The 24,181-nt window shown below is 43.7% G+C and overlaps 1 protein-coding gene across 8 annotated transcripts in view; it reads left to right on the forward strand.

The window, feature by feature from the left end:
- ADGRL1 (adhesion G protein-coupled receptor L1) overlaps positions 1-23,371 on the forward strand; it is a 202,479-nt gene extending 179,108 nt beyond the window's left edge. For 5 of the 8 annotated variants that reach the window (XM_089532947.1, XM_089533005.1, XM_089532986.1 and 2 more), the window contains 15 exons: positions 1,155-1,193; positions 3,726-3,909; positions 6,134-6,256; positions 6,442-6,647; positions 6,937-7,107; positions 7,842-8,051; positions 8,752-8,972; positions 9,589-9,655; positions 9,956-10,047; positions 15,070-15,238; positions 16,852-16,980; positions 17,151-17,247; positions 19,174-19,302; positions 19,905-19,922; positions 22,219-23,371. In XM_089532947.1, coding sequence (XP_089389073.1) covers positions 1,155-1,193; positions 3,726-3,909; positions 6,134-6,256; positions 6,442-6,647; positions 6,937-7,107; positions 7,842-8,051; positions 8,752-8,972; positions 9,589-9,655; positions 9,956-10,047; positions 15,070-15,238; positions 16,852-16,980; positions 17,151-17,247; positions 19,174-19,302; positions 19,905-19,922; positions 22,219-22,997 — 2,634 coding nt within the window. In that variant the 3' untranslated portion in view covers positions 22,998-23,371. Of the gene's footprint in view, positions 1-1,154; positions 1,194-3,725; positions 3,910-6,133; positions 6,257-6,441; positions 6,648-6,936; positions 7,108-7,841; positions 8,052-8,751; positions 8,973-9,588; positions 9,656-9,955; positions 10,048-15,069; positions 15,239-16,851; positions 16,981-17,150; positions 17,248-19,173; positions 19,303-19,904; positions 19,954-22,218 lie in introns of all 8 variants that reach the window. The other 3 variants (XM_089532976.1, XM_089533014.1, XM_089532956.1) reach the window with 3 other exon arrangements.
- The last annotated feature ends 810 nt before the right edge of the window (positions 23,372-24,181 follow it).

Genomic DNA, 24,181 nt, shown 5'->3' on the forward strand with positions numbered 1-24,181 from the left:
TAACAATAGTTTTTCATTATTTTTTTTGGGGGGGGGGGGGGGTCTAATGATTTTGCCCAGTTTGTGTTTGTGCATGGTTATAACTGGTTTACAGTATTTTCAATTGGAGAATAATTTTAATAGGTTTTAGAGTATAATTTATTTTTATTCTTTTAAATTTTAAACTGTTTTGAATAGATACAATTGACTTTATTATGTGTCCTATCCTGAGCCCCCTACATATGGTGGGAGATCAGTATTTTAATAAAAACATTTCATAAATCAAATAAGTGTACAAGACTGCAGTCATGCAAGATGAAAATACTCCAGTATTCCAATATTGTGCTGAGTGGCAGGATAGAAGAGAGGATGGAGGAGCATTTTTATTATCCCCCCCCCCTTTTTTTTCCCCCCTGTTTTTGTTTTGTTGCAATATTTCCATCTCACTGATAGCAATGGGAAGAAATTTGTTGAGATCCCCTACAGGGCTGGTCTGAATGTTCCCCCCTTGTCTGTGGCAGCTCAGATCCTCCTTCCACTTCTCTTCATTTCAGATGTATTGCTCTGCTGTTGGAGGAGGTATTGCATTATCTTTGGGGGAGGGGAAGTAGAGGGATCCAAGATTAAATCTCCTCCACCAAAACCTGGAGGAGATGCTCTGGCTGTGAACTCAGAGGGGGGATTTTTGATCTGTCCTGAATCAGTAATCAGAATCTTAATATGTCAAGCAGTCCTTAGCATAAGCCAAGAAAACAAGATAGAAAATTCATATTAATTAACTGTGGAGATAAAAAGTTAATTGTCTAGTGTATTTATCAGTGACCAACAAAATGTTAATTTATTCAAGTTTTGAGCTACATTATTCCTTTATTATATTCCTGCCTATTGATACAACTAAGAACCATATAGGCCAGGGCAGGGAAACCTCTGGTCTTCTAAATATTTGACACTTCAGTTCCCAAAATGGCTTACCATTATTGGCCATACTGGCTGACACTTGTGGGAATTAAAGTAACAAAACAAAAACAAACAAATGTCTGCAGTGCTGAAGGTTGCCCACTCCTGCCATACATAAAGTGTTTCCTTCTGAAATTCTATTCTCATTATTTTGTTTTCTCATCATTTGCTCTACCTGAATGCTTGTTCACCCTGGTCTTGGATACCACACCTTGCAGATGCACAAAAGAGAAAGGACATGCAAGGATTACATTAAGGTGAGTGTAATTAACTAATTCTGTGGCTGAAATCCAGGCAGGGATTGCGGCCCCTGATGCAAAGTTTCTGCAGCAGTGGATTTTAGGAATAATGCAAGACTTAGTTCCTTTGGCTTCATCAAGATTTGCATAAATTTAAACAACTACAAAAATTGTGCTAAAATTGCCTTCAATTTTTTGAATGAAAAGAGAGGATATTATTTTTATTTCATATTCATTTTTATTTATTCAAATATATATATGTCACTATTCTAATGTATTTCCATTGTTCAAATGCAAATATCTAGATTACTATCCATAAAAAGAAATAGTGCAGATCATGTAAAATTCCTTAGTCCACCAAAATAAAATGTGGCAAATTTAGATGTGTCTTTCCCAGAGCTTGAAAATATTACAGTGTTGGATGATAGCTCCCAGGGTTTCCCAGATACCATGGCCACTGGCTAAGCTGACTAGGGCCATGTCTGCACTGGCCAGGAGCAACACCAAGTATCCTGGCCCTTCAGCTGACTTATTCTGCCCCTGTTACCTTGGCCTCTGTTTCTATGGCATAACAGCTGTCTGCATGGACATCCACTGGGCCACCTGCCATATCTACCATTGCTTCAGGCCACTTGCTTCTGAGGTCTAAATGAGGTGTCCAGCAACAATCAGATGCTGGGTACCTTGTTTTTACCCCAGAATGAGTGGCCTGTGGTGGCAGAGGATGTACTGGAAAGTCCACCAGAACACCCATGCAGATACTAAGGGCTTCAGATCTTCCCAGAAGATCCAGAGCAACAGGTAAGTTGGGTTTTTTTAGTTTATATTAATCTTGTTATGCATCAGTTCAAGTGTGGGACATACTAGACATCATCATGTGGACTACCTGTACCAGAAAGCCAGAAAAGCCGGGGAGGGATGTTCCTTTTGACCCATGCAGACAAGGCCTTGGTCACTCTAACAGTTATAGTCCAGAAAAGCTCTGGAACAGAACCCTCACATGAGGGCTCTTATCTCGTTAGTTTTGTAGAGGAAGCTGTTTGCCTGTAGTTTTCTATTCACACATGGGTGCAGACATATGTATGCATGCACATAAAGTCCACATTAAAATGGTCAGAGTTACTTCATGAGAAAGAGTTCTTAAAAACTAGCTTTTATTCACTCTGACCATGTGCCTGATTTAATGTGAAAGAGATTGCAGAGAGACTGCTCCCCACAAGAGACTGATGATCCATGAAACATCACCTTATGCTTTGTTCAGTTATCTCCCAAATCTCATCCATAGATAATAAGCACAATATCCAGATTGCATGAAATAAGTAAGGTAGTTTTGTGGAGAATAATTATATTTATCACCATTATTTTCCTTTCAAAAAGCATGGCAAATGCCAACTATATAGTGGGCAGCGAAATGGGGGCACAGCTTCTAAAAAAAATCTAAAACACCTACTTTATGTTTAATTTTTATTTTAATATAGGAATACTAGAAAAGGACGGCGTAGTAAAGGAAATCATTGTACATTGTCACTGTATTTCTTGTTCCTGTAGTGTACAAATAATATTCAGCTTTTCACTAAACGATTTTTTGTCCTTTTTCTCTTATTTGTCATATAATTTTATAGCTTTGTCATTTCAGCTATTTTCATAAATGGTAATGAAGAGTACATTAAATTCAGTTACCTTTTTTAAAAAAAATGAAGGCAAAAGGTTCACAAATGGCAGGGTATTTATGTGAGGAGAAGCTGCCAGGTGGTTAGGTATGTGTTCCTGTGATGAATAATACAGGAGAGGCTCTAAACATTAAGTGTGTGGTGGTGGGATCTAAAACTGTCACAAATGGTATGAACTTTTAGACATGGGAGCTGTACTACTCATCGTAGTGCACAATAAAGGTAATGTCCAAAAGGTGTCTGGAGTACAGGCTCAACCACATTACCTAAAGTACAGTGGATAGAAATGGTTATGGTATCTGGAAAAAGAATTACCTTTTCCCCGGCTATTGAAAACACTTTGGCTTGGATCCAAATTTAGCTTTCTGTGAACGGAAGAGCTTTTTCTGTCCATGGAAGGCTTTTGATCCAATTGAGGGTCCTGCTGGCAGAAGGGAAGAGAGGTGAGATTATTTTCAAAGGAGTACCAGGGACGTGGGGAGAAAGGAGAGATCAGCAGAAACTTCAGCTCCCCTGCTCTGACTTTCAGTAGCTGGAGTTCCACTCAGAAAGATGCTCCTGTTAGTATAACCAAAATCGGGAAGCAAGCCATCCTGCCTCACAAATGAAGAATCCTTTCAGGGAGCATATCTAGAATCCTATTTAATAAATGAGTGACTTTTTTGTGTGCCTGGCCTGCAAGGCATATATGGATATTGTCCTTTGCTGTTGAAAGGAGGTGGTAGAATGGAAAGTGTATCTCTAGAAGGTTTTCTATCATGGAAGACAAGAGAAAATGGCAAGGAGGATGCATGCTATAGCTCAAGAAAGGCTGATGGGAGGAGATGAAAAGTTATGAGTTTTGGAGCTACGTCCCCTCATATCTCTATGTCACTCCCAGGCTGTGGTTGAGACGGTGGACAACCTGCTGCGACCGGAGGCACTGGAGTCCTGGAAAGACATGAATGCCACAGAGCAAGTGCATACAGCCACCATGCTGCTTGACATTCTGGAGGAAGGAGCCTTCCTACTGGCTGACAATGTCAAAGAGCCAGCCCGTTTTGTCACTGCCAAGAATAATGTGGGTAAGTCATGGATGCCTGGCTCATGTCAAAGAGTTAAAGAGGGAGGAGTCACATATAACAGTGTATGTGGGACACACACTCAATTTCCTTTATAGAGTCTCTACCATAAACTTTGTCAGCATTTTGTGTGAAGAGGCTCTTTATCATTGTTGTAACAGGTCAAATATTAGCCAGCCCCCTTGGCTCATTTATTGTGATGACAGAAAAAATGAAGATTATAAAGCAGCCCACAGTGGGAGTACATTTTAAACTATAAAAGCCAGAATCCCCCAATTTTTACTGAAATGCCAATCCTAACATGCCAAAGCCTAATTTCTATCTCTCAGTTGTGCTCCAGTGTGAGGAGGAAATATAACTTGAATTGTTAGCTACCAGGGAGAGAAAGGGAGGCAGTGCATTCAAGATTTATTGTGTCTCTGCCCCAACTCAGGAACTTGCTTGATGTGAAGATCCATTACCTTGAAACCTGTTCTGGAGATTGGGGGGGGGGGGGGTGTTGTTGGGAAAATAAAGCATCTAAGTCTTCTTGTCTTGCCCACACCCTGAGAACATCACAACCTTGTCATTCTGGAAGTAGCTTCAAGGTGAGGGAGGGTGTTGAGAGACACTACTTTTAAAAAGATGGTGTTGCCAGGAAGTATTTATACTAAATGCTCTATTTGTTTGGGACCATGTTGAAGACTCTTCTCCTGGGCAGCAAAGTGATAGGGGCAATATGTGTTCCTGAAGTAAGTGGCGGAGAGCAAGACAGTGGCTGGTATACAGGAAAGGACAAGAGGATTGGAATTAGGAAAGTGTCAGAGTAATGAAACAAAGAAGGAGTTGTGCTTTTCTCCACTCCCCTGCTTCTCCCTGTGAAATTTCACAGGTATTTTCCTGCCCAGGCAGGGCCTGGAAAAGTTACTTTTTTGGTTTATAAATGTCATAATCCACAAGGCCTGTGGGACTCGCTTGCTTCTCCTACAGTGTTTCCCCTGCAGTCTTCCTCTGTGAATATGTTCACATTGAAAGTCCAGCGTACTGACAGGCACTTTGCTATTTTAAAATATACAACAGTGTAGAATTGGTTCTTGTAACAAAAGAAGGCAGTATGGCAGAAGGAGAGACAGAAGTATGGCAGAAGGAGAGACTCAAGTAAAGGCTCCCTCTCTGATCCCAAAAGAAACCAAGAAATCTATTAAGCATGCTGACAAACCCTATTGAAGGTGGAGTTACTTTCCTGTGTTTCTGACCTCTGCTAATCACTAATGAGATGAAATCCATTAGTATAACTGTTGCCAGACCTTTCAAAAGCATTATCTAAACTATTTTATTACATGGAAGAGACCTACCAAGTGTTATTAGTTTGGCCAGAGCTGTCAAAGAATCCAGATAATTGACCCAGCTGGTGAAGCAGTTTGAGCGTTGGTTTATGAATCTGAAGACCAGAGTTCGATTCCCCATTTGGTCATGGAAACCCCACTGGGTGATCTTGGGCAAATCATACACTTTCAATCCCAGAAGATCCTGTGATAGGTTTGCTTTACAGTTACCATAGGTTGGAAGCAATTTGAAGGCACACAACAGCAACAGCATCCAAACAACAACAAGCCCTCGAAAATTCTAGTAACTTTTTTTCAGCGACAAGACTGTAAACTGACACTGTCCCAAACAATCTGTATACAGGTACTTTTTTGATTCTGATTCCTAATTATAATCATGTTCTACAAGAAATAAATATTAAAACTGATTCCTTTGCCAGTGCTGCTTGGAATTATTGACTCCCCTTGAAGAGCAGAGCAAACAATAAAACTCCAAAATAGCTCTGCTGTTCAGTCAAAGGATAAAAACAGCAATCTATAAAGACTGAAGAAAACAAGTCAAGTCAGTATGGGGCCGGTACAGATACCTAAACAGAATTTTCACATTTAGCACACTGTCTCACCATAGTGATATATACAAAACAAAACAGACTATCACCAAATGTAGTGTTAGCAGCCAGAAAGTAGAGATGGTAATTTGACAACCACAAAGCATTTTATGAGCAAAGCATATAATTAGCATGACAAGATGGCCTGAAACAGAATCATCCCATTTTTAACCTGATATTCCAAAGAACAGAAAAATCTGGAAGTTATATGCTCTGCCTATTCTTAAATGAAAAGACAATGAACTGATCCAGATATTGCTGCGCCTGTCTCTTATGTTCTGCCTTTTCTCATCTCACCTCTCCCTCTTGTTGCAGTGTTGGAGGTCTCTGTGTTGAATACAGAGGGGCAGGTGCCAGATATTGTGTTCCCACATGAGTACACTACCAGAAATTCCATTCAGCTGTCAGCTAACACAATCAAGCAAAACAGCCGTAACGGTGAGTGGCAAATGGGATTTTAGGACTAGGGTAGGGGAGAGGTTGCTAGGATTTGATCCAGTTTCCTGGCATGTGCTGGAAAGCATCTTTGCCTTTTTCTTCTTGTCCCTTCCGGGAATGCACTAGATCCTCTCTAATTGTGCCCCAGTGGCATGCCCCTCATCCCCTTTCTCTTCTCTCTTCAGGGGTGGTCAAGGTTGTTTTCATTCTCTACAACAATCTGGGATTTTTTCTCTCTACTGAGAATGCTACCATCAAACTAGGTAGTGAGGTTGGCTCACTTAGTCCTTCTCTTGTTGTCAACTCACAAGTTATTGCTGCCTCCATCAACAAGGAGTCCAGCCGCGTCTTCCTGATGGATCCTGTCATCTTCACCCTGTCCCACTTGGAGGTGAGAACAGAGTGAACCTGGGGCCACTATGCTCATCCACTCACCCTTGGTACCTGGTGGTCTGTATCTCTGCAGACATAAGCCACCATTGGAGATTCTGCAGTTTTGGATGGGCATTATCACTGATGTTCTGTGCATATGTAACTGGAATATGCAACAAATCCCTTCTTTTAATAAGAGATCACCTACTGTACTCCACTTCTTCAAAACATGGGCTCCTCCTTCCACTGTGGCGTCAATCCCTACCTTGTTCATGGTGGCTTCTACAGGCATACGTCTTTCCATACAGGACAAGAACCATTTCAATGCCAATTGCTCTTTCTGGAACTACTCAGAGCGCTCCATGATGGGTTACTGGTCCACACAGGGTTGCCGGCTGGTGGAGACCAACAAGACCCACACCACTTGTGCATGCAGCCACCTCACCAACTTTGCTGTGCTCATGGCACACCGTGAAATTGTAAGCATGTCATTTCTGTTGTTGGGAGCTAGGGGGAAGTATGCCAGAATGGGAGGGAGAGGGAAATGGTTTTCTATCACTGGACCAACCACTGTCAAGGACACCCTTGTGGCTCAAGCTGTACTCTGAATGGTTAAGCTTGTTTATAATAGGCAGTACAACAAAATCGGAGCAACAGATTTTCAGATATGAAATGCTTGGAGTTGGTCCTCTATTATTGCTAAAATAAAAATCACTAGTAGACAGCCAGAGCTTAAACTACAATTCCTAGACTTCTCAAGTCAATACAGTCAATGGCTATACTGGTTGGACAATTCTGTGAGTTGCCTTGAAAAGTAATTTTTCCACATTCTGATGGTGCTTTATCAGATGGAGTCTCTCCAGCATCAAAGCATAGTACAGTCGTCCCTCCATTTTTGTGGACTTCGATTTCGTGGTCTCCGTCTTTCAAGGACTAAGTAGGGAGGGTTAAAATGGTGCACGCGTCAGCAGCGCACACACAAAGTTGCACGCTGGAGCACACAGCCATTCCAGCCAATGGTACTTAAATATTTGCAAATTTCCAGTGTGTGTGTGCGTGTGTGTGTGTGTCCAGAATGGATCCCTTGCTAAAATGGAGGGAAGACTGTAATAGGTTTTGGTTTCCATCTAAATTTTACCTCTTAAGCAGCAAAGAGCCCAAAACAGGGGAGATAAGCTGTGTATCCCCAGCCTCATTTCCCTTCTCCTTTCAGTACCAGGGCCGCATCAATGAGCTACTGCTGTCAGTCATCACATGGGTGGGTATTGTGATTTCTCTCGTCTGCTTGGCCATTTGCATCTCTACCTTCTGCTTCCTGCGTGGGCTGCAGACTGACCGAAACACCATCCACAAAAATCTCTGCATCAATCTCTTCATCACTGAGCTCCTCTTTCTCATCGGCATTGATAAGACACAGTACGAGGTGCGTAACTAAATGCTCAACATGATATTTTCTTCCCTCAACATGAATGCAGTTGAAAAAACACTTAAGAAATAGGATAGGAGTAAGATATCCCTAGGACCCATTTGGCTTGGCCAATTAGCACGCTGGCAGCAAGCCCCTTTGATTCAGTAAAGAAAGAATGTAGTGCACAATGCCCATATGTGTGTTCTAGGCAGCTTTGGGGGGGAAGCACTGATCCACTGAGGACCAAATTGAATTCAATGCAGCACTGGAAGATACATTCGGCAGCAGAAACAGTGTGCTTCATATGTTAGATGGGGAAGTTTGATTTGTAAAGCTCAAAGAGATGTAAGAAGTCACATATTCTGCTTTATAATTTAATTTGGGTGATGTGTTCCTTACAAGTATTATTAGCCTGTGTATCCCATTATCCCTCACCACTGGCTATCCTGGCTAGAGCTGATGGGAGCTGCATTGCAATCATATCTGGAGAACGGCAAATTGCCGTACGGCTAATTTAGAGCACAGCACTTTCCCAGTTACCTCATTCTCCTTCTCTTGAATACTGTGTGCAATGTTCTTTTACTGAATGCTTGTTAGGCCTGCGATAAGGAAGAAAGACAAGTTATAAGCAATCTGCATAAAATAAATGTTTCTCTCCCACCACAAAAAAAGAGGAATCACAGTAATGGGAACTCATATCTTCCCTTTCTCTCAGATTGCCTGCCCCATCTTTGCCGGACTGTTGCACTACTTCTTTCTGGCAGCCTTTTCCTGGATGTGCCTGGAAGCCATCCATCTTTACCTCATGCTGGTTGAGGTCTTTGAAAGTGAATACTCCCGCAAGAAATACTACTACTTGGGAGGCTACTGCTTCCCTGCTCTAGTTGTGGGTATTGCTGCTGCCATTGACTACCGCAGCTATGGCACTGAGAAAGCGTGAGTACAAAAGGGGCTTAAGAGAATGGTTTGGGAAGGGTATGCACAGAAATGATAAAACAAAACATTAAGCAGAATTGCTAGACTGTAGAGGTGAACTAGTACATCACCTTCCTCCTTCTCTTTCACTAACCATGGGTGGAGGAAAGCTAAAGATATGGCCAAGAAAGAATAAAAGTTTAGCATCTGATCTTGCAAATACTCCTTAGGGGGATTACAGTTCCCAGAATCTGGGCTTTGTAGGCCAGAGAAGGAATATTGCCATGCTCTGGAAAATATAAAAATGGGGATGTTGAATTAAAAGCTATAGAATGAGATAAGGCTAAGGGCTGTATAAGACAATGGTTCTCAAATTTTTGGTCTTCCAGGTGTTTTGGACTTCAGCTCTCAGAATCCTTGACCATTGGACAGGTTGGTTAATAGTTTATGAGAGCTGATGTCCAAAACAACGTCATACAACCTGTAGTATAATGAAAGGGTGGGAGCGGAAAAATCTAAAGGAGGTGAATATAGGATGGTATCGCCTCATGGCAATATGCTGTGAGGCAATTGGGTCTTGTGGTGTCCACTATCCTCTCTTAATTCCATTTGGCATGGCCCTAATCTCTCTTGGCAGATGCTGGCTTCGGGTTGACAACTACTTCATCTGGAGCTTCATTGGACCCGTCTCTTTTGTCATTGTTGTAAGTCAGTAGGGATTATTTGGAAATAGAAGCATAAGAGTTTTCCTTTAGCAGTCCCAGGTACAGAGTCCTTAAAGCAAACACACAGATTTCAGGGGAGTGCCTGGGAGGCCCTAGTGTTCATCCCACTCTAACCCACTTGATAAACTCCTTGGTAGAAATTTTCCCCACAGAATCACTGCCAATCTAAGCATGGCTGTGAGGAAAGCTACTAGTGAGGGTGGGGCAGGGGGTAACATAACTGCTTAGAGCAAAGGACTCTCTTTCCCTTACTCACACCCATTTGTGCATATCCCTCAGATCAACCTGGTGTTCCTCATGATCACTCTGCACAAGATGATCCGCAACACATCTGTCCTCAAGCCTGACTCTAGCCGACTGGACAACATCAAGTGAGTTGATGTTTCCATTCTTTTTGATCTTCTGTTTTAAAGCCAGATGTGTCTTAATAATACAGTTCCAGAGTCTTCTTATCCCTACAAGTTGCTCTCCACACCTGTTTCTTCTAAAGCAGTTTATTGCAGGGGTGAGAAACACAAAGCACACACATACACACCAGCCACATGCATTGCTGCACCCATTCTTCTAGTCTCCTGACATTGGTTTTTCCACCACACCAATAAATTTTGATGAATTGCAATTTTCCTTCAAAACATGGAGAAAGCATACATCATGTTTTCAAATTTAATCATGCTCTGGGCAGCCTTCTGAAAGAAAATATAATTTCTGCTTAAAAACACAACACATATTCTCTGAGCACATCGTGTTAAAGAGAAATTGCAATTTGTTTTGCTTCCACTAGCAAAATCTGTGGTGAGAGTAGGGCTAGGGGGGCAGTGTGGCCCAATTGTGATTTACTGGGACAGGCCAATACAGAGAAAGTGGCCAATTCTGCATTTTAAGGAGACTCCTCTTTGCCCAAACCATGAGATAGAACAGGGCACACTTAAGGTTTGTCAGAGCTGCAAGAAATAATATTGTTGTTGCAACTGATAAACAAATAAAATTTGCTGATCCATGGAAAACCATCTCAAGACTTATCAGTAGATCCTAATCAACCTTCTGCTTTGCCTTGAGACCGTGTGCCCTTTCTCTCTCTTCTGACCCACAGCTGGGTAAGAAAAGCCTCACTTCCAAAAGTTGTATTCTGAGCACTGAAACAATCCTTTCGTTATTCTGGGATAAGGAGTACTCATTCCCACTAATGTTGGTAACACCCTGAATGATTTGTCGGACCATTTCATGGTTGATCATCTTTCAATGAGCAAACTATTTTACATCCCACATTATTGCAAGGGATCCTGTGAAACCAGCTTTCATCCCTTCATATGAAGGAATATATCCTTACCCCCCCACCACCACCACCACCACAACACACACACAATGAGCCCTCAGATTAATAAAATCAGATGGTTTTTGCAGAGCTGGATGAATGTTACTTTTAAAGAACACAGTCCCTAGAATCCACTGGCAATGCTAGCCAGAGGATTCTAGTAGTTGTAATCTATGCTTTGTACTTTGTTCAGTTAGGTGAATACAGTGATACTGTGTGAATCACATAGCAAATGAAATAAGAGTTTTTCCATTTCAATGAATTTGGAAATAATTACGCTGCAAGTGCCAAACTCTCAAGAATCAAATGTTATTCTCAATTGAACATCTTCTGATATTCTTTCATACAGAATAAACAGATGACATGGGTAAATACTCCTTGGTTAATGATGAATTAAGGTTAAATGTACTGTTATCTGAACAAAGCAAAGCTCACACAACCCTAGCAGCCTGTAACAGTTCTTAAGAAGAGCCCAAACAAGTGCTAGGGAATATGGACAGCAAAGGCTGCCAAAGCCAAGGAGCCAGAGGAACCAGGTAAAGAGGGCCCTCGAAACTAACTAGGTTCATTCAAATTGCAGATGACTACCTACAAAATGTACAACTATTCTTAGAATTACTCTTGACTGATTGATGAGCTTTTGTTTCCTAACAAACACTTCTATCATAAATATAAACTTTTGCTATAATCTAACTGCTCAGCTTTTACATGCTTGGTTACCCTGCTTTTTGTAATTAATTTACTGAATTTTTCTAATAAATGTCTTTACTGTTGAGATGTGATTTTGCCACACAGTTCCTGTGTTCTTGCTTTATATCATTCAGATGTCAATCAGAGTTGTTGAGCAAATCCTCAAGCCAGAAATAAACATGTCAACACATTGTTTTTGGTCCTCACTTTTTCACCCACATTATAAACAGGCAGTTGATCACTTATAATATTAATTTCTTTAAATATTTTAACTCTTTTAATCTCTCTTAACTTGTTCAGTTGTTTAATATGTTGTTAGCTTTTTAATATGTTGTTAGCTTTTTTTGTTAGTTTTGTTCCCATTGTTTTAAATTTGTCAAATCAATTTTATTATATGTCACTGTGAGGTCTCTGGATTGAGGGCAGTATATAAATACAGTTGGCCCTCTATATCCACATATTCTCTATCCACAGATTCAACTGTGCACACACACACACACACATTCCAAAAAGCAACTTTGATTTTGCCATTTTATATAAGGGAACCATTATACTACACCATTGTATATAATGGGATTTGAGTATTCATGGATTTTGGTATCTATGGGTGGCCCTGGAACCAAAGCCCAGTTGATACCAAGGGCCTATTGTATTTTAATTCAATCACTCTATTGCCTTCCACTCAAAGAGGCAGTGTTGAGAGCTCTGACTTTATCTATCCCACAGGAGTCAAAAAGATATTTGCAGCCCTGTCCTTACCATGTTGACTCACTTGGAGAACACCTCTGATCTCACTGTTGATGAGTATCAGATATATGAGTGTGCCAGTTTGTGACATTTCTTTAATTAAAGGCTTACATGTAGTAGTACTTATGAAGCCCTTGAAATCTGAAATATTGACTTGTACATGCAAATGTTTCCTTGCAGCAAAGTTCACACCATACACATGGATGCCAGGGAGTAGGCCAAGTTTGCACTGGGTGCAAAGTTAAGTCAGCATGGCCCCAGTGATAGATTGATTCAACAGATCTACAGTTCTTCTCATGAGGACTTAAGATGAGGCTGCCTCACCCTCTTCACTGCTTGAGGAGAATTTGTAATTTTTTAGCAAGGACCCTCCCTTTCAGTCCAACTGTAGAGTGAAAAAAGCCCAGAAACAGAACATAACAAAACCTGTGAAATATTCTGACACTAGAAGGGGTAGCCATGTGGTCCTGCACTTGAGGAAGGTTGTAATGAGAAATTTTCTTTTAAACCAATACAGTCAATTATCCAAATATTTTTAATGGGAAAAGTGGAAAACAACAACAACAACAAAGGCTACAATCACACACACACAAAATGTGAAGTAGAGTTAATCTAACTTCAGGTCACTTTGGAGGTATGCTGTTGAAATGCTTGTGTCCTAAGAGGCTGGAAGCCATGCCAAAGCCACACTCCAGTCCTAAGGACTGGAATGTAGCTTTGGCACAGCTTCTGGCCTCTTAAGATGTGTGTGTCAATTAAATAGCATACCTCCAAAGTGACCCGAAGCAGCTTTATTTTGGCCTGTCTGTTCAGGCCCTTAGTTACATGTTACCTGTATAAATAGAATCTTGGGCTTCAGGGCATGTGCAGAGTTCCTTGCCAAAAGAATCGTCTGAAAGAGAAGGGCCCATTACAGACGGGCCTTGGCTCCGCCCCCAGTACATACTAGGGGTTGGCCGAGGACGCAGCGTCCAATGAGGCCTCACCCCTAGTACGTACTGTGGATGTCAAAATGGCAGCACCCTGTACACATGGGCACTGCCATTTTGACGTGATGGATGCTTAGCGTCCGCATGTCACGGCGTGGATGTGATGCCACAAGTGCGCCATTGGCACCTTGCGGCATCACAACTGCGCCGCAAGAAGAATCCGCTTTTTTGCATGTTCTTTTTGCTGTGCAGGGGAGCTGCGTGGTTTGTCCGCTGCGGCTCCCTCGCGCAGCAGACACGGGCGCCAGCAGAGCACCCTTTTTGGGTGCTCTGTAAAGCGCCAAAGTTTCTTTGCCCCCTTGTTAGATAGTATTATGAAGACTCAAGACAGAAAGCAAAGTCACATATTGATGTCAATATGACCAATGAAAGCTGGCCTGTTAAGCAGAGACTGACTACTGCTCTGACCAGCATGTAGTTCCTTTATTTTTGTTGTTGGACATCAGTAATGCCTGGTGTTTGGTGATGTGGGTAGCAAGTTAAAAAAAAAACCAACTCCTTAGTGGCTGGACTATCTTTTAACAATTCACTTTTTTCATATATAAGAGAGCTGGCTAGTCCTAACAGGACATCTTCTGGATGCATAATCACGCACACACAAAACAGGATGTATATCTCCTAGACATATTCATGTTTCCCAGTATTGTGCCATCATGACATAAACTCTGGAGCCACTATTAGCTACATCAGAATGTAGGGGAGCACCTCACCCAGACTAGCATTTAGGATGGTGATGTACAAGGTGATTCAAAAAGAATGGTGCAAAAGTAGAGCTGTTACTCAATTTTGCACCAATCTTTTTGAATCACCTGATATTACTTAGAGATGGTGGTTGTGCATGAGCTTCATGGTGGTTTTTAATGCATTTGTACTAGGTAAATGAAAGCAGAGGATAAAAATACAAGCTATCATGCAGGTACTTTTACAGAAATTAACATGATTGGGCAAGTAAAGTTGGAAGCTTATAAGCAGTATTTTGGCTGGTAATATTTATATGTTCAAGCCCCTCATTCATGGACTATGGAAGAATCTGCTTTCTTTCCCCATATGCTAACTGTCTTGGTCATTCCTAATCCACCCATTTTAGCCTTTTCTTTCTGATTCAAAATATGGCAGCAACAGGGCACAAAGGCTGAAGGAGTGGGTGGGTAACTGTTGCCTTCATTGCATACCTCAAGGAAACATCTCCTGACCGCTAGGGCCAACATAGACACAGAGAGGCAAGATGGTACAGTATGGCAACATGGATTTTAGGACTTCAGAATAGTTGATGGGCAGTCTAGCACAGCCTGCTTTTCCCAACTGGGTCCTTTGCAGACTTAAAATTCCTATAACTCCCAGGCTAATTAAAAGGATGGAGCCCCTGTTCTACCACCTTTAAATGTGCCGTGGAAAATGCACTCATTAGCACCCTGGCAAGATGAAACTTTCAAGTACATTCTGACAGAGAATTCACAGCAGAAGACATGGTTCATCCCACTAACAACTCTGCATCAGCACTAGCTGAGGGAATGCCTTCATAAACCATTACATTTTACTACAGTTCGCTTCCTCTGTGCCACAGAACTTGTAATAACCCAAAAGGTAGTTTTCCTGTGATGGTGACCTTGTATTACTTAAGTGTACCCAGAACCCACTAATGTCTCCCTCTACAGGTCTTGGGCACTCGGAGCCATCACTCTCCTTTTTCTCCTGGGCCTCACCTGGGCATTTGGCCTCCTCTTCATCAACAAGGAGTCTATTGTCATGGCCTACCTTTTCACCACCTTCAATGCTTTCCAGGGCATGTTCATCTTCGTATTTCATTGTGCACTGCAGAAAAAAGTAAGTAGACCTGAGTCTGAACAAAAGGACATCATAATAACTAATACTTAAGGTTAAGAGAAATGGCATTGTGAAGTGGTGCCTGGGCAGGGCTATAGAGCTGGGTTGTGTATCTGGGATTATATCTGTTTCTCGGCAAAAGAAGATCATTGACAGCAAAGAAACTGGAGTCCAATATGAAAGATGTTGCATTGAACCCAACAGACTGTAGAAATCTAAATCAAGCAGTTTTGTTGATTAAATGTGCATAAATTTACATATGATTAAAAACAATGCTTTTGAAGAAAGACACCTATTTTCTTGATGTTTAAATGTTACACATAGGTACGTGGAAGGGGTTATGGACTTTTCTGTATAAATCAGAAGGCAGAGAATGCCTCTTCAAAATAGTGCTTGCCATCTGCATTACTTTTTTTTATTAAACATATAATATACATACAATGAATACAATCAGCATACAATGCAAGCAATGGACATACAGTCGACCCTCCTTATATGCGGATTTGCCATGCACAGATTTGAGCATACGTGCATGGCAAATCCGGGGAAATTGTCCCCAATGGCGGCGCGCGTGTATGCGCGCCTCCATTGGGCACAAGTGTCTCTCTCCTCCCCTCCTCTTTCCCTCCCTCCCCTTCCCCTCCCTGCTTACCTGCTCCGTCGCTGCGCCGCCACAGTTCAAGGGCCAGGTGCTGCTTGTGGAGGCCAAGAGGCCACCAGGCTGCACCCGGCTCTTTTGCGGTGGCGGCGGCAAGGAGGACAAAACTTGGCCTCGGCCTCGTCACCGCTGCCTCCGTACAAGGGCCAGCTGCAGCCTGGAGGCCTCTGGGCCTCCAAGCTGCACCCGGCCCTTGAACCGCGGCGGCAGCAGCAGTGTGGAGGACGAAGCTAGGCCTCGTCCTCCTCACCGCCGCCACGGAAGAAGGGCCGGCTGCAGCCTGGAGGCCTCTGGGCCTCCAAGCTGCAGCTGGCCCTTAAACCACGGCAGCGGCAAGGAGGACGAAGCTAGGCCTCGTCCTCCTCGCCACCACCGTGGAAGAAGGGCCGGCTGCAGCCTGGAGGGCTGTGGGCCTCCAAGCTGCACCCGGCCCTTGAACCGCAGCGGTGGCGAGGACGAGGCCCCCTCGCCACCGCTGCAGAAGAAGGGCCGGCTGCAGCCTGGAGGCCTCTGGGCTTGAGCAAATAGGACTTGAGCATACTTGGATTTTGGCACACACGGGGGGGGGGGCGGAACAGATCCCCCGCGTATACCAAGTGCCCACTGTACAATAAACACGGGCTAAATAACAAATACTGAATAGTACATAAATACCTAAAGAAAGATACAAAAAGAAAATTCATTATATGAATTATTATTTTTTTGTAAAAATAATAAATAAATACATCTCTAATCAAATATATCTGCTTCTTGATTTGAGCAACTTTTTACTCAGTTAATTTTAATCTAACCAATAAGTTGGTTAAATGTTAAAATTCCTCTATTACATGACAATAAAGCTTGTGTCAAAAGAGCTAAGAGTAGGATGAGAAAGGAGCATAAGCATGAAGCACCCTGATGTTGCTGGAGCAACATATTTCTTCTTTCCCCCTTGATTCTTCTTCCTACATCCCAGGTTCATCGGGAATTCAGCAAATGCCTGCGTCATGCATCCTGCTGCCTACGGAGCCCACCAGGGGCCACTCTAGGTTCCCTCAAGACCTCAGCTATCCGCAGCAACAACCGTTACTACACTGGGACGCAGGTACATCTGAACAGAGTGGTGTGGGGTTTCATTGCTAAACAGAGGGACTCAAAGCCATGCTAAAAGGCCCTGGGGGATTAGATAATGAATGAATGGGAGTGGCTGGAAAATGTCCTTACGCCTTGGAAATTCAGCTCCCCTGCTGAATCTAGGTGGTCTATTTTTTTCAGAGCCGAATCCGGAGAATGTGGAATGATACTGTAAGGAAACAGACTGAGTCCAGCTTCATGGCAGGTGATCTCAACAGCACTCCCACCCTTAACAGAGGTGAGCAGCCCTTGTTGCTCCATCATGTCCAGTAGTCCTTTCCCAACCAGGATGAGAAAATGTGTACCTGAGCCCTGCAAGAAGATGGGAGTGCCTGCCTCACTGTAGGCACTCAGGTTGAGCACTCACAAAGACCCACTACCCCATCACATCCCCTGCCGATTCCTTCCTTCCCTCTGTACCAATTTCTCTTAAGTTGTCACCAATGTTTCACCTTTCCTCTGATGTTACTAAGGTTGGTGTCACCCAGTGAAATAACTCATGGTGTCACCCACTGTGAAAAAACTCTTCTTTTCCATCCCTTCCCCCCAGCCCTCATGTGCCTTAAGTGTCTCTCTGATTCCCTGCAACTGACTAAAATTAAGTTCCTTATCAGGCCTACATGGAAAAACATCAGTGGGCAGGCCCAGTCTACATGCAACCCTCTTCCTCTGACCTGGTCTACCCTGTCCCAAGCAGGTAGATTGGGCTACCCCTTCACCATTGATCTTGTGGCTGGGCACATCATTCTGGCTGAAGCCTTTGGCCACATGTAGAGCCATTTGACTTTGGAGCAACTTTACAAGCAGGGATTGTAAAGTTGCAGCCCCAAGAAAAAGGAGAAAGGGGGGGAAATCCTTCTCCTCAGGGCCACCGCCACCTCCTTGGCTGAGCCCCGCCTATGAAGCTGCTCGGAAGGCATATAGCTCTACACGGCTGAAGGTTTCAGCCAGCTATGAGATCAACAGTGTGTGGAGGGGTGGGGGGGATCAGGCCTGCTTGCATGGAAATAGATTCGGTCCTCCTGGATTGGAAGAAGTGGGTTGGTGTAGATGAAAATAACTGTTTATTAAATAATTTTATAATTTTACCCCTCTGTCAAGAGTCACCTGCTGTAGTCCACATTGCCCTAAGGCAGGGGCAGGCAACCTTTTTGAGCCGGGGGCCGGGTTGGTGTCCCCAAGACAAGGGGGGGGGGGGCGCGAAGCCAAAAAATAAATGATTAAATGATTAAATGATATAGGACAACATTTTCAAATGTAGGACACATTTTTAAAAAATTGAGGACATGTGAAAAAATTTGATGATTTTTAAAAAATGTTAATATAAATGCATGTTTCTTAGGCATGATCAAAATGGAGGACATTTGGGCATTATTCCCAGACAGATGGCAGAAATGTACTTCCCTTTCTGGCCAACCCCCCCCCCATTCCAAACAGCATAGTTCAGCATTGAACATGGCTTTACTTAACATGGCAATCTCTTGCATATTTCAGAGGCTTATTGCATAACCAAACTTTGGGTTTCACACTGAACATGGGTTCACATGGCTATGAATATTTAACATGTCAAGTTGGTCTCACAAGAAGTGATTTGCCCTCGGGTTCAAATGTACTTCTCAGAAGTGTGTACTTGGTCAAGGGACTGTGGTTTTTCTTCACTGTGCATGAGTTTGTAAAAATCACAGCAACTTACATTGGCCATGCCTCTGAAGCTGACTCATATCAATATCACCATCACCATCTTCCTCCTGCTCCTCTTCTTCTTCTTCCTCCTCCTCCTCTTCCTTCCTTCCTCCTCCCCACGCGCCTGTGTGAGAGGCTTAAGGCCCCGCACGGCTGCGCACGGGGCCTTTGCCCCCCCTTGCCCGCTGCCAAAGGCCCCACACACTTCCATGAGAGGCCAAAGGCCCCGCGGGGCCTTTGGCGGTGGCAATCGGCAGCAGGACCGAGCAGGGGCCGGTCCCAATGGCTCGGCGGGCCACAGGTTGCCGACCCCTGCCCTAGGGACTCAGCTGCTTGTGATGACCTCCAATCTAATTTTGCCCACACATCTGTGGCCATTTCTCAAGGGGGCTGCTGCTCCTCCTTCCTCTGGTGTGCCTTTCCAGCCAAACATGGAAGACCAATACAGGGTTGACACTTTTGCCTCTACCTCCTCTTCCAGGTACAATGGGGAACCACTTGCTGACTAACCCCGTGCTGCAGACACGGGGCGGGACCAGTCCCTACAACACACTTATTGCTGAATCTGTGGGCTTCAACCCTGCCTCACCTCCTGTCTTCAACTCCCCGGGTAAGACAATCAAAAACCCAGAGAATGGGTTTTGCCTTTCCCTCTAGGTTGATGACCCAGATTGGATAAGTGTTCCACTTACACACTTACACACTTACACACTTACACACACACACACACACACACACACACACACACACACACACAGAGTGTTCCAATTTTTCCTTGCTGAAGGGTGTGTGTGCTAAAGGAATGCATGCAGTTTCTGCTTTTGAATCCAATGTTAGTAAAAAGCTCTTTCAAAGACCTGGGGCACTGTGAGAAATGAGTCAGGAGAAGTGGCTGTGGAGTAGCATCTCCTTTACTCCTCCAGTAGGTAGAAAGCTGCCTTCTGCTGAGTCAGAGCATTGGTCCATCTGAGCTCAGCATTGTCTTCATGAATTGACAGTGGCTCTCCGTGGTTCAGGCAGGAATCTCTCTTAGCCTTATTTGGAGATGCCAAAGACTGGACCTGTGACCTTCTGCATGCAAAGTATGTGCTCTGCCTTCTCCTCCTAGGGAGAATCTGCTCCATCTCTCATAATGTGTGATTGTTGGCCCTGGCTGCTTAGGTAATTCTTTCTCTTTTCTCTCTCCCTCTCCAAAACTGTTGCTGCCTGCAGGGAGCTTCCGAGAGTCCAGTACGTCCCTCCTTTCCAGTTCCATTTCGCAGTAATGTTTCTTTCATTGCTAGTTTGACTCGCAGGCTGGGGGTGGGCACAGCACAGATGTGAGCAAGTAGAGGGTGTGTTCAACTGTGGCTGCCAGCAGCAGGGAGCACTGTAGGGAGGACAAGAGTGCTGACTTTATTGAGACAAGGGAGGTGGGAGGTCTTGACTCCCTGTTTATTCAAGTTCCCATTTCTCAGTGGGGGGCAAGTAGGACAGCATGGCTCATGCAGTTCTGGCTGAAGAGCACTAGATGGTGCTGAAAGCAATCCTTCCCATCTCTGCATGCTGGATTCAAACAGTGGGGCCTGTAGGCATACCTGCCTCAATGAGTTAACCGTAGTGTATCTGGCAAATCATTCCTCCAGACCCCTATGTCTTGCTTTCTGGCTGGAGACAGCTGGCTCTATAGCCTTTTCTTAAAGCAGGCTTTTCCCATTGGCAAAACAGATTACATGTCTGCCTTATCATGCATGCGACTGTGTGGCTAAAGTAAGCATGCCTCTGTGGCTGTTTTTCTGCATCATCCTAAACATCATATCTTAATTGTACTTTTAGATACTGATGTCTGCATCTACAGTTGGTCCTCCATACACATGGATTTTGTTTCCATGGATTCAACCATCCACAGATTGAAAATACTAAATATATATATATATATAAATTCCAAAAAGCAAATCTTGATTTTGCCATTTTATATTAAGGAACACAATTTTACTACTCCATTGTATTGAATGAGATGTAAGCATCTACAAATTTGGGAATCCATGGGGGATCCCTGAACCAAACCCCAGCAGATACCAAGGGCCCACTGTACTAGCAAACCATTTAATACTTCTCACTCTACTCACAGATATATCTTTTTTCACACATGCACACAAAACTCACATTCCCCATTGAATCCTGTACTCTGCTATGTACAAATCCCCCAAAAGAGAGTTTTACAGAGTTGCAGTTGCCATGTGTACCAGTGTCCTTCTATGTTTGTTTTAAAATCTTTTCAAAGGGAGATGAGCACTAAACAGATAAGAAGCTGCCACACCCAGGCAACCATAAGTCAAGGGTTTGGCTAAACATCTGAGCTTTGCTTATTTTGGGAGCAACTTTTGCCCTGATAGGCAAACACAACTGCTCTCTCAATAAGCAAGCATTGAAAGTTCATTTCTGTGTTACTAGCAAGATAAGGCTCTATGTGTGGCAGAGGTACTTTCTTCTGGTCTTGCAGTAAGGTAATTTAGTGGTCTTGCAAGGATGGGGGCCCTTCAGATGTTATTTGTATGATTTCCCCTTACCTCTACATGTAGTAAGCCAACCTTCCTAATTGGGAGGGGGGGACTTGCTCTTTTTGCTGACTGGGGCCACAAACATCTGCACAGATAGCACTACTGAGGAGGATTGTGCTTAGAGCTAGCCACCCTCCAAAACCTCTCCTCCTCTTTCTGTTGGAACTGGAGTGAGTGATGGCAAAGGCACTTTCAGGGTCAGAAGGGGACGAGACTTGGCAGACATGCGGATTGTAGTGTGTGAATCACATTGTTGAAAAAGGAGGAGAGCAGAAAAACAGGAGCAGTGCAGTAAAACTTCTTGAAGAAGCCTGATTTGTTGAAATTCACTCACCATTTGAATTCAGTTTAACAAATAACATTTCCAACATGAGGTTCAGATATACCTCTTTTTGGTTCTCTAGCTGTTCATTTGTTTGTTTTGGGGTCACTGCCCTCTTTTTCCTTCTATATACACAAACCAGTTCTTTCTGTGCAACAACTCCCAGTGACTCCCATATGCAGTTTATTAGCAGTTATCTTCCATTGTTGCAGCACAAATATACTATAGGTTCTGCCTTAAATGTTACTCAAGACATTTTCCCCTCCCCTTGCATATCCTGCACTTTGACAAACTCTCTGGCCATATCTAGTTCAGTTCCCAAGTTATTTATTTATTTATTTATTTATTTGTATCCCGCTTTTATCCCACCGTTGGCACCCAAAGAAATTTACAGTCTAAAAACTTACAATTAAAAACTTACAAAAGTGATAATTAAAAGAGAATTAAATTGTTGTAAAATTAAAACAGACCAAGTGCTTAAAAATAGAATACAATTAAAAAGTTAAAAGCACTTAAAAACTATACACATTACAACAACGCACCATCCCCAGGATGTTGTTTAAAAGCTTCCTGTGATGACTTCCACTTCTAGACCTCAGGCAGTTGCTCATGGCCTTCCTTCTTCTTCACCCTCTAATACCTTTATCTGTGCCTCCCCTTACAGAGCACCCCCTGAACAACAGCCGAGACGCCTGTGGCATGGACACCCTCCCGCTCAATGGCAACTTCAATAACAGCTACTCGCTCCGCAGTGGTGATTTCCCGGCCGATGGCACCAAGATGGCTGATTGCCGACGCAACCTGAGTGATGCTGCTGCCTTTGAAAAAATGATAATCTCTGAGTTGGTGCATAACAACTTGAGGGGGGGAGGCAGTGGTGTGGTCAAGGGAGGTGGGGGTTCCACTGAGGCCTCCAACCCCCCTGGTCCACCTCCCCCTCCCAATGTAGGAGCAGGGGGAGGGGGTACCAACAGCGAGGATGATGCCATTGTGCCTGACGCCCCTTCCTTGACCCATGAGGAGAACATGGAAATTGAACTTATGTATAAGGCCTTAGAGGAGCCGCTCTTGCTTCAGAGGGCACAATCCATCCTCTATCAGAGCGACCTGGAGGAGTCAGAGAGCTGCACAGCCGACCTGACAGAAGGAGGTGATGGCCAAGCCCCTTCCCCCAACAGGGACTCTTTATACACCAGTATGACCAACCTGAGGGACTCCCCATACCCGGACAGCAGCCCCGAGGCAGTTGGGGAAGTGCTTCCTCATGCCCAAGCCATCAATGAAATCTACTACACCAACCGGCCAGCCTTGGTGCCACGCAACCAGCTCCAGGCCTACTACCAAGTCCGAAGACCCAGCAACGATGGCTATTTGGTCCCAGGAAGCTTAGAAAACCCAGCAGTGGAGGGAGATGGCCAAATGCAGCTGGTGACCAGCCTTTGAGGGGCTGAAAAGGAACTGAGGGACCACCCCCCCCCAAAAAAAAAAAAAAACCCAATACAGCATGTTTGCTGTGACCTGGACATTTCCATTTTTTTTCCTGGAGGAAAGGGTTGGGAAGAAGAGAATAAAGCAGGGCTGGGGAACAAACAGAGGAGAGGAGGTGGAAGGAAGAGCTGAGGCAGAGGGCTCCTCCAAGGGGGAGGGCAGCCATTTTGTTGGCCTTTCCTTCCTTCCAATCAGTTTACCAGACAGAAAGTGACCCATCACCTATTTGGTTATGTCAGTTTCTTTTCCATGCAAATGCAGTGGAGGAAAAAGAACACTATTTAGGCAAAAAACAAAAAATTGATAAACATATTTTGACAGTGCCTCCTGGGTGGGTGGGTGGGTATGGAACAATAGATTGAAAATGTTGAAAAGTCAAAATAATTACTTTTTTAAAAAAAATTGCTATAAAACTGAAAGCCATGAGGGTGCCAAATGCAGAGAATGGCGCCCTTGAGGAAATGCCCTGCCTCCTGGCTCAGCACCTGTCTCCCCTCCGCTTCCCATGACTTCATTGGTCTGGAAGAAGTGTATGAGGGACAAACATAGTCCTTGGCCTTACTGGCATTTTAGATGCAATTGTTGCCAAAAACAAACAAAAAAGTAAGGGGAGGTATAAATGAGAAGAGAGGAGGAAGGAGCTGTACTGATGATGCTAAGCCTAGAACTTGCCTTCCAGTAATTAACTGTCACAGTTTATTAACAGGATTTTCATTTAAGTTCCTTCTTTCTTTCAAGATGGCAGAACCACAGGAAAGTTACCTTTGTTTCATTCTTTTTAAGCCCACCTAGGAATGTTTGACTTGCACCATTGTTTCTGGGGAAGAAAGAGAAAATAGGATCGAGGTGGCTATCTTTAGACTTAATTTTTTATTCATTCTGGATGCATTTGGAAGCAGCTCCTCCCACAGTTGCTTTGATGTGGTCACTTGAGATGAAATAAAATCTCACAAAAGATGGAGGAGGGAGGGGAGCAGGGGCCCTGCATCCTGCATCATTGGTTTAACTCAGTTCTCTTTGCCTGTCGGCCAGCCCACCCCCCAACATGGCCTGCTGAGATCCTGCTCCAATCTGTAGCAACAATGCAAGAAGAATAATCTTCCTTCTGTTTCATTCCTGCCTATGAAGAAGCAAAAGTC

The sequence above is a fragment of the Sceloporus occidentalis genome, unplaced genomic scaffold, assembly GCF_023333645.1.
Source record: "Sceloporus occidentalis isolate IW3139 unplaced genomic scaffold, rSceOcc1.0.p SCAF_1, whole genome shotgun sequence".
Taxonomy (NCBI): domain Eukaryota; kingdom Metazoa; phylum Chordata; class Lepidosauria; order Squamata; family Phrynosomatidae; genus Sceloporus; species Sceloporus occidentalis.